This window comes from Rattus norvegicus, chromosome 3 (genome assembly GCF_021556685.1).
Source record: "Rattus norvegicus strain SHRSP/BbbUtx chromosome 3, alternate assembly SHRSP_T2T, whole genome shotgun sequence".
NCBI lineage: Eukaryota > Metazoa > Chordata > Mammalia > Rodentia > Muridae > Rattus > Rattus norvegicus.
In genome coordinates this window covers 90,504,842-90,522,247 of record NC_141536.1, presented here as the reverse complement: position 1 = coordinate 90,522,247, position 17,406 = coordinate 90,504,842, and the positions used below count along the sequence as shown (strand labels likewise).

General features: G+C 39.9%; 1 protein-coding gene across 2 annotated transcripts in view; it reads left to right on the top strand.

Moving 5' to 3' along the window:
- Qser1 (glutamine and serine rich 1) overlaps window positions 1-17,406 on the top strand; it is a 64,767-nt gene that overhangs the window by 15,459 nt on the left and 31,902 nt on the right. Inside the window, exons 2-3 of one of the 2 annotated variants that reach the window (XR_015682895.1) lie at window positions 6,927-7,033; window positions 12,194-16,320. Coding sequence is in view for 1 of the 2 variants with exons in the window: in NM_001139493.2 (NP_001132965.2) it covers window positions 6,927-7,033; window positions 12,194-15,859 (3,773 nt within the window). In the remaining variant the exon portion in view is untranslated. 2 annotated transcript variants of the gene reach the window in all.

The following is a 17,406-nucleotide window of genomic DNA, read 5'->3' as shown; positions in this document are numbered from 1 at the left end:
GTTGCCAAGACGATTCGTTTCTTGCTTCTTGTATGGTATAGCTTGTCTCCTTATGTTGGGCTTTACCCTTTATTATCCTTTGTAGTGCTGGATTTGTAGAAAGATATTGTGTAAATTTGGTTTTGTCATGGAATATCTTGGTTTCTCCATCTATGTTAATTGAGAGTTTTGCAGGATACAGTAACCTGGGCTGGCATTTGTGTTCTCTTAGGGTCTGTATGACATCTGTCCAGGATCTTCTGGCCTTCATAGTTTCTGGCGAAAAGTCTGGTGTGATTCTGATAGGTCTGCCTTTATATGTTACTTGAGCTTTTTCCCTTACTGCTTTTAATATTCTTTCTTTATTTTGTGCGTTTGGTGTTTTGACAGTTATGTGACGGGAGGTGTTTCTTTTCTGGTCCAATCTATTTGGAGTTCTGTAGGCTAAATTGGCCGTTGTTTAAAGCTACTAGGAGTGGTTCTCAGCTATGTCAAGATGAAGTTAAAAATCTTCTTTCCTGCATTGGCTGTCTGACACACATTGAAGTGGACACTGAACACAAGCTTCATATGTTCTGTGAGAAGCACATGCCCACAGAGGTCTCTGGTGATCTCTGGGTGAAGAGTGGAGGCATTAGGTGGTCTGAATCAGTGGTGGGAATGACAGGGTTTTCCCATTAAGCAAGGCATTTTGACCCATGGCAGAATGCATCTACAATTGAATAAAGGGCATTCCTGTTATAGACCAAGGAGGGGGGGGGGAACACACAAATCTGTTCATGGATGTCAAGCTGAGTGTTCTCAACTTGGTTATTTTTTATAAAGGAGAAAAGGGCATTCCTAGGCTGACAGATACCACTGTGCCTCATTGGTTGGAACCTAGAAGAGCTAATAGAATAAGAAAACCTTTTTAATCCCTAAAGATGATTTCCACCAGTATGTTCTCAGAAGGCCCTTAAACAAAGAAAGTGAGAAGTGGAGGACCCAAGTGCTTGAGACTCAGTGTCTTGTTTCTCCATGTGTCCTGCAACATATATGCTGATGTATGGCTCTGAAGAAACAACACAGGAAGAACAGCTGAAGATCACACCTGTAATCCCCGGGTTGGAGAGGCCCGGGATTCAATGTCAGGCTGGGCTACATACTGAGAAGTTGTCCCAACAAAGAATGTAGATGTAATATTTATTTTAAAACTATACAAATATATACAGAGTAATTATTTTTTGTGAGCTGGATGTGTGTTGGGGTTTGTTTCTGTGATAATATACCACAACCAAAACTAACATGGGAACAGAAAGGTTATTGCAGTTTGCTTGTCTCAGTCACATTGCATCTTAAATGAAAATCAGGGCAGGAATCTGGAGACCGCAACTGAACTAGAAACTGCACAGGAACTCTGCTTACTGTCTTGCTCCACATGGCTTGCTCAGCCTGTTTTCTTATACAACCCAAAGGAGGCACTAGCCACAGTGAACTGAGCCTTCCCACATCACTCATTAATCAAGACAGTGTCCTAAAGGTTCATCCATGGGTCACCTGATATAGGCATTTCCCAACAAAAGTTCTTTCCAAATAACTTTAGCTTGTGTCAGGTTGACCAAAAACCAAACAAACAAACAAACAACCACCCCCCCACCCCTCCCGAATAGCAAAGGATGGAACTTAGAGCCGTGCACAGAGGCACTCTGAGTAACGTCCTCAGCCCCTGGTCCCAGAGCCTTCGTTGTTTTCCCTGGCTGGTATTCCAAACCAGCAGTAAGTACTCTGCAGATGAGCTATTGTATATCTCCAATTCCATATAAATGTTTTAAAAGTGGTTGTGCAATATATAGAAATCGGCCAGCTACAGAAGCATACTGATAATGTTGCACAGAAAGAAACAGTTACCAGTGACCGCTGTTTGGATAATCACAGGTTGTACAGCTGTCAATATGGTCCAATTCTAAAGGATTTTACTCAGCCCATAAATAACTACATTCCTCCTCCTGTTGTGTCCCACTTCCAGTCCCTGATAAGCATAGTGCCCTTTTTTCCCCATGAATTTATGCACTAGGGAAATTTCATACAAATGGAATTGCATATGGACTCATCCCTTTTATGTCTGGTTTCTACTTAGTATTTTCTGTACTCATCTGTTTTTGTCTGAACAGTGTATTATTATATGGCAGTCTCCCATTTTGCTTATTCATTTATCTGTTGTTGGAGATAAAAGTTTGTTTCTACTTTTTGTTTGTTAGGAAAATGCTGTCAACGTTCATATGGTGGATTCAAGTCTCTAAGAGTAGAATTGCTGGACCATAGATAGAGTAAAAGGAGTCTGGAGTCTGAATTGATCTAAATTCTACAAACTGTTGTTATCTGAAAGCTAATTTTATACCATTTAAAATCTTGTGCTTTCAAATAGTTACCAAAGACAAAACTGTAGACCAGATGTCCTGGTGCACACCTTTAATACCAAGATTTAGGAGGCAGAGATTGGCAGATCTCTGTGACTTTGAGGGCTGCATATCAGACCCTGTCTTTTAAAAAAAAAAAAAAAAAAAAAAGCCTCACACACAGCTAGTCATAGTGGCCCACGCCTCTAATTCCAGCACTTGGGAGGTACAGCAGGTGTATTTATGTGACTTCAAGGCCAGTCTGGTCTATATAGAAAGCTCCAGGACTAGGTAGAGACCTTCTCTCAAACTGCCTCCTCAAGAAAGAAGGAAAACGTAACTTGAAATAATTTGTTTAAACCCACACATAAAACAAAAGAACAAATACCAAATTAATAAAACTTTGAGAAGACATTTTTAACAGTGTTTCTTATTTGCTTTCTGTAACTTATTTTTAAATTTTATTTTATGTGTTTTGCTTCTTTGTGTGTATATATAGGCACATGTGCCTAGTACAAGAGTGCCATGTTATTAATAAATTTTATGGATGTGAGCTGACACTCTGGTTTAATGTTTGAATTTTAAGTTCCCAGCATCTATCAGGATGCCTGACAACTGAGTAGATGCTCACTCAGTGCTCTGAAACTGAGCATAGAATTTCAATTATAAGTATCTACAGTGTGCCAAATACAATCGTTTGTGCTCAGGATAAAGCAGTGAGTGAAGCAAAGAGCTTGTCCTTGTGGAGTTGACATTTTTATTAATTATCTAATTAGCAAACCAGTTAATACATAGTATGAATGATACTATTCTGTGGAGAAAAGTAAAAAAAGGGTTGGGGGGGTTGGGGATTTAGCTCAGTGGTAGAGCACTTGCCTAGCAAGCGCAAGGCCCTGGGTTCGGTCCCCAGCTCCGAAAAAAAGAAAAAAAAAAAAGGGTTGGGAAATGTAAAGACAGAGGATGGAGGAGGAGTAATATGGCCCCAGCCTTAGCTACTTAGGATACTGAAGCTGGAGAATCATGAATGAGTTTGAGGTTAATTAAGTCTGTGTGGAAGGAAATCTGTGTCCAAAAGTCAAGGGCTAGGAATATAGCTTAGTGGTATCCTGTGCTTGCCTGGTGTATATAAGCCCTGGACTCAATCTCCAGGTTGTGTGGTGTATAGGAAGGGGAATTGCAGCTATTGCTTTGTTCAAACAATTATCTCCAAGTGGAAGCTGAAATCTAGTTGTTTTTAACATTGCATTTTCTTCAGATACTTGCAGATATTAGGAGTGTTTTGATTTTTGAATCAGAAGATTCTCAGTTTCTAAAAGACTATGCAAATAGTTCAGAATCAAAGAAACACACGTATTCTTAACTTCATAATCTAGACTCACCTTGAAAGAGTCTCAAAGAAGGATTGTCTAGATCGGGTTGGCATGCCTGTGAGTGTGTGCACATGTGTTATATAGGTTATTTTTATTATGTTAAATGATGCTGGGGTTGGGGATTTAGCTCCGTGGTAGAGCGCTTGCCTAGCAAGCTCAAGGCCCTGGGTTCGGTCCTCAGCTCTGGGGGAAAAAAAGCCAAATACCAAATGATGCTGAAGGACCAGCCTATAAGTAGGTAGCACCATTCCCTGATCTGGGTACATAGAGGAGAAAGCTAGCTGAGCAGTGAGTGTGCACAATTGCTTTCTGTTCTCTCCCTGCGCTCGATTGTAGATACTGACTAGTTGCTTCAAGCTCCTGCCACCTGGACTTTTCTTGCAGTAATAGAATTATGAACTAAAATAAACCCCTTTTCTTCTAAATTATGGGGTATTTTATCACAGCAATAAAGTTATTGAGTCTTTATCTTTTCATTTTGCTTTTTTAGGAATTGACTAGAGGGCCTCATACATGTTAAATACACTATTTGGAACATCCTCAATCCCTGTTGTTAGAACTGATGGGCTTTTTCAGTTGTACTCTCACATTTCCAGAAGAAAACTCATGGGAAACAATTCTTTGAGGCACTGGGTTAAATAACAGTTTTTATTTTAGCCAAAATGGCAAATGTATTTAATAGATTTAAGTACTACTCTTTTGAAGATATTTTTAGAACAATAAAAGCTATGGATTGGTAGAAAATAGTTATATATGTCTAAAGGATTGATTCTAGAATATGTGGGCAACTCATAAAATTAATAAGAAAACAGCCCTGTTTGTTCCTGGCCTCTTTGTTCTCTGAAAATAACGACCGTGAGACTTAATATTCATGAGTAAATGCCTGGACCAGAGCTTCGCTTGTTTCCTGACCATAATTACCTGTTCATGCTAAGTCCTGCCACGTGGTTAGTTACTTCTCCTACTTTCATGTGACTATCTCCTTCTACATTTGGGGCAAATCTCCAGAGCCTGTTTTCCAGAATCCTCTCTCTCCAGGATGTCCTACCTGCTAATCCTGCCTCAGTTCATTGGCTGTAGGCTTTTTACTGAGATGTGATGCTTCCACACGGTGCATGAAGATTCTCTCTTCACAGCCCAATAAATTAGGCAAAAGATTTGAGTAAAATTTAATAAAGATATTTTTCATGCCAGCTAAAGATGTTCAACATTGTTAACTATTAAATGTAATGAGGTCTCCCTGCAAATCAACTAGAATTATAATTACTAAAGTATGTGGTGCATGTGTGCATGTAAAGGTAGGTAGATTTCTGTGAGTTTGAGATGAGCCTGGTCTACATAGAGAGTTCAGGCCAGTCAGGATTGTATAGCAAGACATTGTTGGGGTGGGGGGTGTCATGTAGAGGTAGTACATTATATACCCCAAAATCATCATAAAACCCATTATTTTGTTCAACTGATATATTCTTTTTTTTTTTCTTTTTTCTTTTTTTCGGAGCTGGGGACCGAACCCAGGGCCTTGTGCTTGCTAGGCAAGCGCTCTACCACTGAGCTAAATCCCCAACCCCTCAACTGATATATTCTAATAACATTTCTAAAAATATGAGCAGTTTATTTCTGAAGATTTTCTACTTAAAAATTTCACACTAAGGTTGACTGTGTATAAGTCAAATCCAAAATTATGAAACCACCATACACCACAAGTAAACTTGGGCAGTTTTGTTGTTAAGACAAAAACTCGCTTTAGCCTTGCTGGCCTAGAACGTAACACAGATCCTCCTGCGTCTGCTTCCCCGTCCTGGAGGTAAAGGTGTGCACTTCCATATCACCATGGTCAAACACTTGGGTAAAACTTTACTTCTTATATTTGGTGGATATTTATTTTCTGCCAGATGTAAATCTCCTATTCTATAGGCTGTCTCTTCACTCTGATGAGGTTTCCTTTGATGTGGAAACTTTTATTTTTATTAATCCCATTTGTTTAATTCTTAATTCCCGAATGACTGGAGACCCATTTAGAAAGTCCTTGTTTGTGCCTATAGCCAGATTATATCTGGAGAGATAACTCAGAGGTTAAGAGCACTGACTGTTCTTATATAGGACTGGGGTGGGTCCCAGCACCAAAAATAATAGCTCACGACTGTCTGTAACTCCAGGTCTAGGGGATCCCACTTTCTCTCTTTTGGCTTCCTAGAGCTCCTATATGCATGTGATATGTATAAATTCACAGGCATAAACACAAATATTTAAAAATAACAAATCTAAAACTGAGTACTAAGAGATAACCCAGTCAATAAATGGACCAGTGACTCAAACATTTCTAATAGCCTCAGCCATCAAAACCACACTGAGTCTGCATCTTATCCCATGTTATCGTCAAGGAAATAAAACAGATGCAAAGGCTGGTGGATGGGACAAGGATCTGTATTTATATATGTATATTTGTGGGATATGAATTAGTCTATATGCTGTGGACATCATCATTAAGATTTCTCACAGAACTAAAGCTGTGTATCATCCTGCCATAATACGCTGTAATACGCTTGGGCAGTATACTCTGAGCTATCACTCAGCATCAGGTAAAAAGACCTCAGTGTTGGATATCTTGTTTAGACTCTGAGTATTCACATCCCAGATTGTGATATTGGCTTAGGTGCCCATCAGTGGATGAATGGATAAAGAAAATGTGATATAAGTACATGCTATACATATACAAAAATGTCATTGTGAAACCAGTGTTTTATGCAGTATTTTCACCAATTAAGTTCAGTATATCCAGAAAAGTATAAGACATAATATAGGAAGGGAACAGTGAGTATGGAGGGGATGGAAGACGGCAATGCAATGAAATGTGAAGGCACAGAGCATTCTTGTCTACCTGATATACTATTTACAAGCTTCTTTGTTTTAGCACAACATACATAATGAATAGGTTACTTAAAATGAGCATGTTCAAGTATACAAACGATAATAAACTTACTGTTTATTTTAGTGCTAGGAGCCAACCCAGGCTCTTAGTCAGCATGCGACCCCATCCCTGCCTGTGAAGTTTATTCTGTTTTATGCTTTTTAGCTTTTGCTCATTCCATGTGTTCTTTGTGTAAAGCAACTTACAACCAGTAGTTGCTCTCCTGTAAATCATTTTGATTGTTTCATTGGGATTACTTTTTGTTTGTTTTTAATACTGTCCTCTCTCATTAAGCTATGAAGATGTCCATCCCTCCCAGTCAGAATCGGATGTTCTTCAAAGACAGACATTCACAGCCTCTCACCAGCTTCCTGGATATGCCGCCACTCCTCAAGCAACTGGTAACAGTCTTTTTAAAATATATTATGATTCTGGATATATTGAGTGAATAGAAAGAAAAATCAGCTTTCATATTTTGGTTTATAAACATAATATGTAAGATATCTATGCCATGGGAATGTTAAAATAGAAATGAGATAAAGTTTAGCTTTTTTTTTTTTTTGCTTTTTTTTTTTTTTGTGCTTTTTTTTCTTTTAAGGATTTATTTGTTTATTGTATATAAGTACACTGTAGCTGTCTTTAGACATACCAGAAGAGGGCATCAGATTTCATTACAGATGGTTGTGAGCCACCATGTGGTTGCTGGGAATTGAACTGAGGACCTCTGGAAGAGCAGTCAGTGCTCTTCACCGCTGAGCCATCTCTCCAGCTCTAAAGTTTAGCTTTAATGATACAACAGCTATGTAATTGCTAAATGGACACATTTTTCTTTCTTGCACCTTTAAAACATACCTAGCCAGAGCCAGGCATACAGGTACACTCCTTTAATCTCAGTACTCAGGCAAGGTAGGTATGAGTTCCAGGTCTACATTGTGAGACCTTGTCTCTAAAACAACAACAGACAGACAGACAGACACAGACACACACACACTAGTCAATACAATATTTTTTGCTATTTCAAAATAAGACAGACTTGGTATATGAAACTTGTGCCTGCTTTTCAAAAATTGCTTTTTAAATAAGAGCAGGAATCTAACTTTGACTGTTTTACTTGGGACACTTGATATGGAAGGTAGTAGTGCTAGCACTAACACTAAAGAATCCTCCATGGTGAATTGCTGTCCTTTGTTGAGTCCTGAAATAACTCAGGCTGCTTCGTCAGGAACTTATACCATTATTCAGGGCTCCATCCTGACAGTTCAATTTAAATTAACTCAGTTTCAATTTAAAGGTTTGATAATTATAAAAGATACTCAGTTTATATTTTATACTTAAATTAGCTACTTACCAGTTTGACAGGAACAAAAATTAAGCCTTATTTTAATGTCTACATGGGAAGATTGGTAATAAAATTCCCTAGCAGTTGAGAAGACATGCTGTTTTCAGGGGAGGTGTCTGTATTTGACACAGGTCAGGTGGCTCACAGCCATCTGTCACTCCACCTCCAGGAGATCTGATGCTTCCGATTTCATTGGGCACCTGCACGCACATGGCTGAGCAACTAGAAAAAAATCAGGGGAAATAGAGAAACTTGGGATCAAGCAATGTAAGGAAAGCGTCAAGAAAGGGAGAGACAATAAGCTTATTCCCAGTGAAGGAACCAGAGAGAGGGAGTTTCCCCCAGGCAGAAAAGAGGGGAAGGAGCTGTGTCAAAGGGCAGTGTCTTAGTTAGGGTTTTACTGCTGTGAATGGACACCATGACCAAGGCAACTCTTTTTTTTTTTTTTTTTTAAATTTCTTATTAGATATATTTCTTTACTTACCAAGGCAACTCTTATAAGAACAGCGTTTAATTGGGCTGGCTTACAGGTTCAGAGGTTCAGTCCATTATCATCAAGGCAGGAGCATGGCAGCATCCAGGCAGACATGGTGCAGGAGGAACTGAGAGTTCTATATCTTCATCTGAAGGCTGGTAATGGAAGACTTCCAGGCAGCCAAGATGAAGGTCATAAAGCCCATGTCCACAGTGATACCTCCAACAAAGCCACGCCTCCAAATAGTGCCACTCCCTGGGTCGAGCATATACAAACTACAACAGGCAGTCAAATAAAAGTGGAAAAGCAGGAGGATGGTCAGATGAGACAGCCCTTTTCACGGTTAGACCCACAGCACCTTTTGAGAACAGGCAGTCCTAGGTCACAAAATTGCCAACAATATTCCCAATGTTTATCCAGCATATGTCTGCTAATGGAGAATATCCACAAGGTTATGATGAAATAGGATGGTACCCTACAGAAATGATGGACTTTAGGCATTTTTTAAAAAGCAATGATATCTTATTTTCTTGCCTTGTATGAAACAAACTCTAAATAATTGAGCTACTCAAAATAAAATTACGCCTCCCCACTCCACTGGAGGGAATGGTAACAGCTGTTCTAGAGGCTAGCCCTCAATTGCAATGGCCATCATGGTAGAGAAAAGGAGCCAGGAATACAAGAGAGTGAGGGAAATTAATATAAGAGGTCAAGCAATGGCTAGAGGTCTCAGATATCAAAAGGCCCAGTGCTTTTTTTGTGGGAAATATGGACATTTGAAACAAAATTGGGAACAAGGCATCTCTAAAAGCAATGGTTTTTCTAAATATAAAGCAGAAAGAAGGCCTAAACTTCCAGGGGTGTACAAGCAGTGTGACAAGTGTTACAATTGGACCTATGAGTGTATGTCTAAGAGAGATATCCAAGGCAATTTCTTGCTGTCAAGAAACAATGGAGGGAGGGCTAGCTAAAGGCCCTACAGCATAAAGCACAAGCTGTTAGTGTCTCGTCAGACAGGAAATAACAAGCAGGCAGAAAAACCTTAACTAAGTATTGCTGATTTAATGCATGCTACTGTTGGCAAATGCTGCTCTAGATTTGGTCATAGATAAACATCTTATGCTATCCCCCAAAAATCAATGTAATAAAACAATTACCAGAGTTTATAGTCCTTTGCCTTCAGGGGCAGTAGGAATGATCTTGGGAAGCAAGCAGTTTGACTTTCCAAGGATTTATAATGCATCTAGGAATTAGGAATTATAAATGAAGTTTTCAAATGAGAAATTAAAATTATGGCTTATATAAAAAGGGAGATGCAATTTAACATGTGATGGGATTGCTTAACTGTTACTGTTTCTCTGGAAAGGCAAAGTCAATCCAGTAGAAATATCTGGAGGGTCTGGCAAACAGTTGTTAATCATTAGAAGCCAAAATTAAAGTTGTAAGTAAATGATACCGAAATAGAAGGTTTAGTGGATACAGGAGCTGATGGAACCATCATTTCACAAAAATTGAATTCAGAATGGCACTTCAGAAGGTTTATACTCAGTTTCTAGGAATTGGAATGTTGTCTTAGGGGGAAAAAGTGTGTGATGGCTTAAATGTGTGGGACAGAAGGTCAAATAGGAAAGTTAAGGCCTTATGTGACTGACATGGCCATAAATATATGGGGATGAGATTTATTACAGCAGTTGGGAATTCAGATTAATATCCCCTTAATACCAGAGACAATCCATTAAATAAGGGATGAAATGGAAGATGCTTCTGGGGAAGGTATTAGAAAATGTCATCCAGAACGACCAACCCCAAACTGTTTACATTGTCCAAAAACAGTCACAACAGGGATTCAGTTTTCAAATTTTTAAGGGGGGGGTGGGGAGGTCCTGTTGAAATTATACCAACAGCCCTACCATGGTTGACTAAGAAGCCTGTGTGGGTAGAGCAGTGATCCTTAACTAAATTAAAATTACAGGCATTTTAGCAGCTGGTACAAGAGCTGCTGGAGGCGTGACATATAGAAGAGTCTGCCAGCCTGTGGGATTCCCATGAGTTTGTTATAAAAAAGAAATTTGAGAAACGGAGAATGTTAATAGATTCGAGAGCCTCAAATAGAGTATTTCTACCACTGGTTCCTTTACAACCTTGAATTCCTTTACCTTCTTTAGTTCCTAAGGCTATACTAGAGTGTAAAAGACTCAAGAAGTAGTACCCAAGTTACACAAAAGAAAAGCATTGATGGTAGTTTTTTTGTTTTTGTCTTTTAAGATTTATTTATTTATATGAGTACACTGTCACTGTCTTCAGACACACCAGAAGAGGGCATCTGATCCCATTACAGATGGTTGTGAGCCACCATGTGGTTACTGGGAATTGAACTCAGGACCTCTGGAAAAGCAGTCAGTGCTCATAACCACTGAGCCATCTCTCCAGCTTGTTAGGTTTTTATCTCAGTTGTACATATGCTCCTGGGGGATCAACGAAAGATACATCAGGTACCTGAGAACCCCGGAAAAGACATTCAAAAGAATGGAGAAGCAACTTCAAAACTGAATAATTAGTAGCTAAACAAATGGACAGAAATGTAGTAGGATTTATTTTTATGTGTCTGACCATTTAAAGGACCCTCTTTCTTTGAGTGTTGGCTGCCTCTTAGAATTCTAGGAACAGAAGAGGATATAAAAAGCCAGCAGAGGCTGAGAAAAGAGGAGTAGGATTCAGGAGGTTCTGGGAGACAGTATTAATACGATCAGAAAATAGAGTGAGAAGAGAAGATGGTTAGTGACAGTTGACACTGGAGAAGCTCATCTAAGCCAGAGAAGATAGGAGATAGTTTGGAGAAGAACTCTCCCAAAGTAGAGAAAAGAGGAAAAAATTAAACAAAAGCAACACACACAAACATATACATATACACCCTAGAAATAATTAAAACCACTAAAAACATATCTTAAAAAGAAAAGGATGTTGTTCTGAAATGTATAGTCCTTTCTTGCCATTACCGTATGAATTAATGGTTCGATTTTTTTTTTAAATACAATTATGTGTCTTTTATTGTTAGACAGTTCATGAGAAGTCAGTACCTGAAGTGTAAGACATTTCTTCAGTGAATATTATTTGGCAAAAAATAAACACAAAACAAGAAAAAAAAGTAAAACCTTACAGTTAAAATCTCTCATTTTTTCATTTGTTATGTGAGATATGCAAAATGTAGTATTTTTTTAAGAGGCATTTATTTATTTTATTCATATGAATACACTGTAGCTGTCTTCAGACACACCAGAAGAGGGCATCAGATCCCATTACAGATGGTTGTGAGCCACCATGTGGCTGCTGGGAATTGAACTCAGGACCTCTGGAAGAGCAGTCAGTGCTCTTAACCACTGAGCCATCTCTCCAGCCCCCAATATTTAGTGTTTTTAATGTTTTGTACATTTTATTTTAATTTGTGTTAGGGAGTTAGAGTAGAGTAATTACCAGAGATTTCTGTACGTTTTTGCTGGCTTCTTAATTTCCACATGGCATTTGTCTACTTCCCTGTGTGTAAACTCACCTATTTTAAGCATTACAGATGTACATTGCTACATCTTTCAGAACTTTGATTTTTGTTTTAAGAAAGCAAAAATTTTAACATTCCCATATATATACAATTGGATATTTTGATGTCCTGAGATCTGTCTATCACTATAATGTCAACATTTATTTAAATATCTGCTATAATTACATAAAGATTTTTATGTGTTCTCTTGATAGGCATGCATTCCTCAACAGCAGCTGAGCTGTTTGTTACAGGACCCTTGCCAACCAGCGGAACACTTCCACCACCGACTTTGTCTGCTTATCAGCATCCAGCTTCCTTTAGCAACAGAAACTTTGTGACCACCTCACCTTTGGTGCTTCAAGATTCATCTTTTAACACTACATCAAATGGAATTTTAAACCCTCATGACCCTTTGCTACAAATTAAGACTTCCCAGGGAACTGTCCCGACTGCTTTGGCATTTGAGCGTCTGGGCAGTTCTGCATTAAGTAACAGCATACCACCTCAGTCTTCAACATATCGCTCGGCCCAAGAGTCAGCACCCCATCTTTTACAACCTCAGTTTAGTTTGTTGCCTTCAACACTTGGGGGAGCCCAACAAACCCCTCAAGCCTATAGTTCAGCTCTTTTTACTAATTCTGCTGCTTCCATTGAAAGAGCCCTTCTTCGAGAATGTAGTGTTATTAAACACCACCAGCGGCCTTCAGTTACCCAGTCTATTCAGGCACAACTGACTGGTTCACAGCATCCCTTACATAGTTACCTATCGAGTGCAAGTATTGGCAGTTTTCAGGAAACATCTAGGCAGTCGTCTTTATCCTGTAGTTCAGTCCGAGATTCTACTCAGGTGAGCAATGGAGTATTGCAGCAGAAGACCCCTCAGGTCTCAGCAGAACTTGCCCAGTCTTATTCATCTGTAATTCCATCATCAGGGTATCTTCCTTCTGCAACAAAAGTAGACAGCTGTTCTACAAAACAGCCACTAACATCAACTACAATTCCCAAGCCTCAAAGTGTAATTCCTCCTGTGCAAACACTAAACTATTCTAAACCTTTACATAACCAGAGTTCTGTAATATCAGGTCAAGCACAAATTTATTCAACAGCACAGCTACCAAGCCTTTTATCAGTTAGTCAGTCCCAAAATTATGGTTCAGTACAGCCACATGGTGTGCCGTCCATCGTTCATTCACAGGTTTACAGGTCCAGCAGGGCTGAGAAGTTGCCACCCTTATACAAAACATTGACTTTTCCTGGGTCATCTCAGCCAGTGACCTCTGAAAATCAGACACTCAGTTATTCATCCAATCAGCAGGAAGTATTATCTTTAGTTACAAATGAGAATTACCCTGCTCAAACAAGAGACCTGTCTTCAGTCAGTGAGTCTCAAAATTATTCTTCTGGTCACTCTCAGGGTTTATCACCAGTTAGCCAAACACAGGTCAGTTATTCATCTCAGTCACAAGTTTTATCTGTTGTTAGTCCTTCAGAAAGCTACGCATCAGGACAGTCTCTGACATTACCAGCCCCTTCTCTTTCTTATTCTTCTGCCTCTCGGGGTCAGAGCTTGCCAGTTTCTACCCCAACACCAAATTATCCTTCTATGCATTCATCCCCAAATGCTCAGACACAAGGATCTTCTCCTCCTCAGCCCCAAAAGTTTTTGCCTGTTGTGCAGTCATCTTTTGCATCCTCTTCTCGTGGTCAGACTTTACAAAGTAGCATAGCTTCCCCTGATTCAAAGTCTTATGCTGAGAGAAAACTTGACTCAAATGTGTATACATCTTCAAAGCAAGATGATTTTCCAATGCAGAAATTACAAGCATTGCAGTCACAAGCATCTCTTGAGTCATCAAGCCAAAGGCTACCCGATGGGGAAGTGAATGCCCAAGAGTCAGTTTATAAGACATCAAAGGCAGATGATAGGTATTCTCAGAGTGTAACCAGAAATAACTCCCACCTTGAAGATCAAGTTGTTGGAGTTGGTCTCCAGGGTTCAAAACAAGAAGAAAACATGGTTGGTTCAATGACACCACTTAACCAGCAAAGCAGCCAACCCAATACTTCAGTAGCCCCTGATCTTAAGAAGTCAACTAATTTAATGCAGACTCCACAGATAAGGTTGAATACTAAAGACCTCACCCAGCAGCATTCTCTCATGCACAAGATGCATGGAGCGAAGGCTCAGCAACAGCATGATCAAATGATCAGTGCCACACCTCAGATACAGGTTCCAAACCATGCTTTAGGGCACAGTCATCAGGCTCTTCCTAACGCACCAGTCCTTGCAGACTCTGCCTGTCACTTACAGATTCTTCAGCAGGCTGGGATGCTACAGGCGAGCCTGGGACAAGCAAAGGCATCCTTGCAAGTGCAGCGTGTTCAGAGTCCGCAACAGATAGTCCATCCTTTCCTTCAGATGGATGGCCATATTATCCAGAGCAACGGTGAACATCCTCAGCAGCAGCTGCATGCCCAGAATCCTGACGTCATGAAACTAGACCTCCCTGAACCTTCAAAACCATTGCAGCAGCTGACAACCAATCCACAGGATTCAAAGAGTCAGTTTGTTTCTCTTGGATCAATATGCTTCCCAGAGGCAATGCTTCTCAGTGATGAAAGAAATATTTTATCAAATGTAGATGACATCTTAGCAGCTACAGCAGCAGCTTGTGGGGTTACACCTTCTGAATTTTCCAAATCAGCTGCAAATGAAACCATGCAAGATATTGAAAGTAGTGATTCTAAGCCTCATTATCAGCAGTCATTAGATGTCAGGCATGTGAATTCAGATTTTAACTCCATAACAGCTACAGTAGGAAAGCCACAGAGTATTAATGATATTTCCTTAAATGGAAATCAGGTTAGTGTAAACCTTTCATCAGTACCCACCCTTCAGTCAGAAACAGTCCTTGATCAGCCGCATATGGAAACATCTAGTCAAAATATACCAACTAAAGTACCTTCTGCCATGGTTGGACTGGGTCAGGAAATCCAGGAGCAAAGTTCTGACCCATTCAAGAAACAGTTGACTATAAACCATGAGTCTAAAGAAGACAGGGAAATGGCTGTTGACAGTGCAGTGACTAATAACAGAAATCAAGAGTTTGTCTCTAATAGTCGGAGCATAAGTGGAGAGAGTGTGGTATCAGAGAGTGACTTTACCCTAGTAGGTGATGACAGTGGTATGTTGGTCAACCATAGAAGGAGTACACTTGCACTGCTGGCCATGTCCCAGCCAGGGGATGCAGCCAGTGGCAAGACTGAAGATGAAAAGCAAGATGTAACATATTTTAACCTTCCAAAGGAAAAAGCTAAAGGAAAAGAACAGGGTAAAGAGGAAGAAGATAATCAGAAACAACTGAAAAAGTCTGCTCAGTGCAAGCGACAGAACCCCCGAGGGACAGATGTGTATTTACCATACACTTCCCCTTCCTCAGAAAGCTGTGATGAAGGTTTCCAGCATCAAGAAAAGATGAGGCAGAAAATCAAGGAAGTGGAGGAAAAGCAGCCAGAGGTCAAAACAGGATTTATTGCTTCCTTTTTAGACTTCCTGAAGTGTGGGCCCAAGCAGCAGTTTTCTACCCTTGCCGTTCGAATACCTAATAGGACCAGACGATCAGGAACCCAAGTCACCCGTACCTTCTGTCCCCCACCATTTGCAAAGACATCACCTGCAGCACATGCACTGTTACCATCTGAGACTGGAGGGGTCAATCTATCAGAAAAAGTTGACAATGAACTTAAAAATTTAGAACAGTTATCTTCGTTTTCTTCTGATGAGGAAGATTCTGGCACGTGTGGCCATGATAGCTCTAAGAGCACCTCTGCTCCCTTAACTGCGTTGGATCCTACTTCCGATAAAACAAAGAAAACAGGTAACGTTTTAAACAGATTTACAGATCACATCTTACTGTTAGGTTTCTAGCTATGGCATTACATTTTAAAACCTGTATAGTTCTGCAAATACATCTTCTGGACAAGAAGATATCTTGGGGATCTGCTTTTTGACATTTCCTTGCATGTAGGATTTTGGTTACATCACAAAGAATCATCTTAGACAGTCTGCTATCTGCATTCCCCAAGCATAGACATCTTAAGGCAGTTTTGGAATAGGAAGATTTGTATTATATAAGTCCTCTTAGTATCCCAGTTTTACCCAAAGATTAGGTAAACAAGATTAATATTTGAAGTGATATACAAAATGCATGTGCATCTGGCTAAGAGAGACCTTCAAAATTCTGTGCTGGCTCCTTACTATATTCCCAAATCTTGAGATAGACACTTCACTTTTTTCTTCAATTAACAGTTGACAGGTGGGGGCTGGAGAGATGGCTCAGTGGTTAAGAGCACTGACTGCTCTTCCAGAGGTCCTGAGTTCAAGTCCCAGCAACCACATGGTGGCTCACAACCATTTGTAATAGATCCGATGCCCTCTTCTGGTGTGTCTGGAGACAATGACAGTGTACTCACAAAAAGTAAAATAAATAAATGATTCTTTAAAAAACAGTTGACAGGTAAATACCCTTTATTTATTTTTGAGATAGGGTCTTACTATGTTGTGGCAAAGACCTTCCCCTAATGAATAAAGATTTCAGGGGACCAATCACTGATCGAGGAGTAGGCGGGACTTCTAGGTTGGAGTAGGGGGGAAGAAAGGAGGAGAAAGGGACTTGGGTTTTTTTGGAGGAAAAGATTTTGGGGTACAAGATGTAACAAACTAGACCCCTCTCCCCACCTTTAGATGGATCCATCAGGATCTGCCACCAGAGGATTTAATTTAGTATGACCTACTGATTAGGATATTCGTTGTTGCCCCAGCAATTGTGTTACCTGTTGATTCTAAACTAAGATTGTGTGGTGTTTTCCTTCAGGAGGCAACTCAGCTGAGTTCCAGAGAAAGATACAGTGGCAGGCCACCCCAGCCAGCCATAGAATTTGGATGTATTTCCCTCTATAGATTAAAAATAGGTTCATAAATTTAGTTAGAAATTTTAGAGGTCCCACTACACTATGTAGACCAGTCTGACTTTGAATTAAGTGTAAGATTAAAGGTATGAGCCACCAGTGCAGCCACAGTTTACAATTTTAAGGAACATGTTAAGGAAAAAAATATTGTAACAATTTATATAGCCATGATTTTATTTATTTATTTATTTATTTTTTTTTTTTTTTTTGCCAGAAATAAGAGTCAGGAGATGTGTATACAAGATTGGGCTGGAGAGGGGTTGGGGATTTAGCTCAGTGGTAGAGCGCTTGCCTAGCAAGCGCAAGGCCCTGGGTTCGGTCCCCAGCTCCGGGGGGGTTGGGGGGGGATTGGGCTAGAGAGATGGTTCCTCAGTTGAGAGCACATAACTGCTTTCCCAGCAGACCTGAGTTCGATTTCCCTAGTACCCCATGCTGGGAGTATCACAGCCACCCGTAA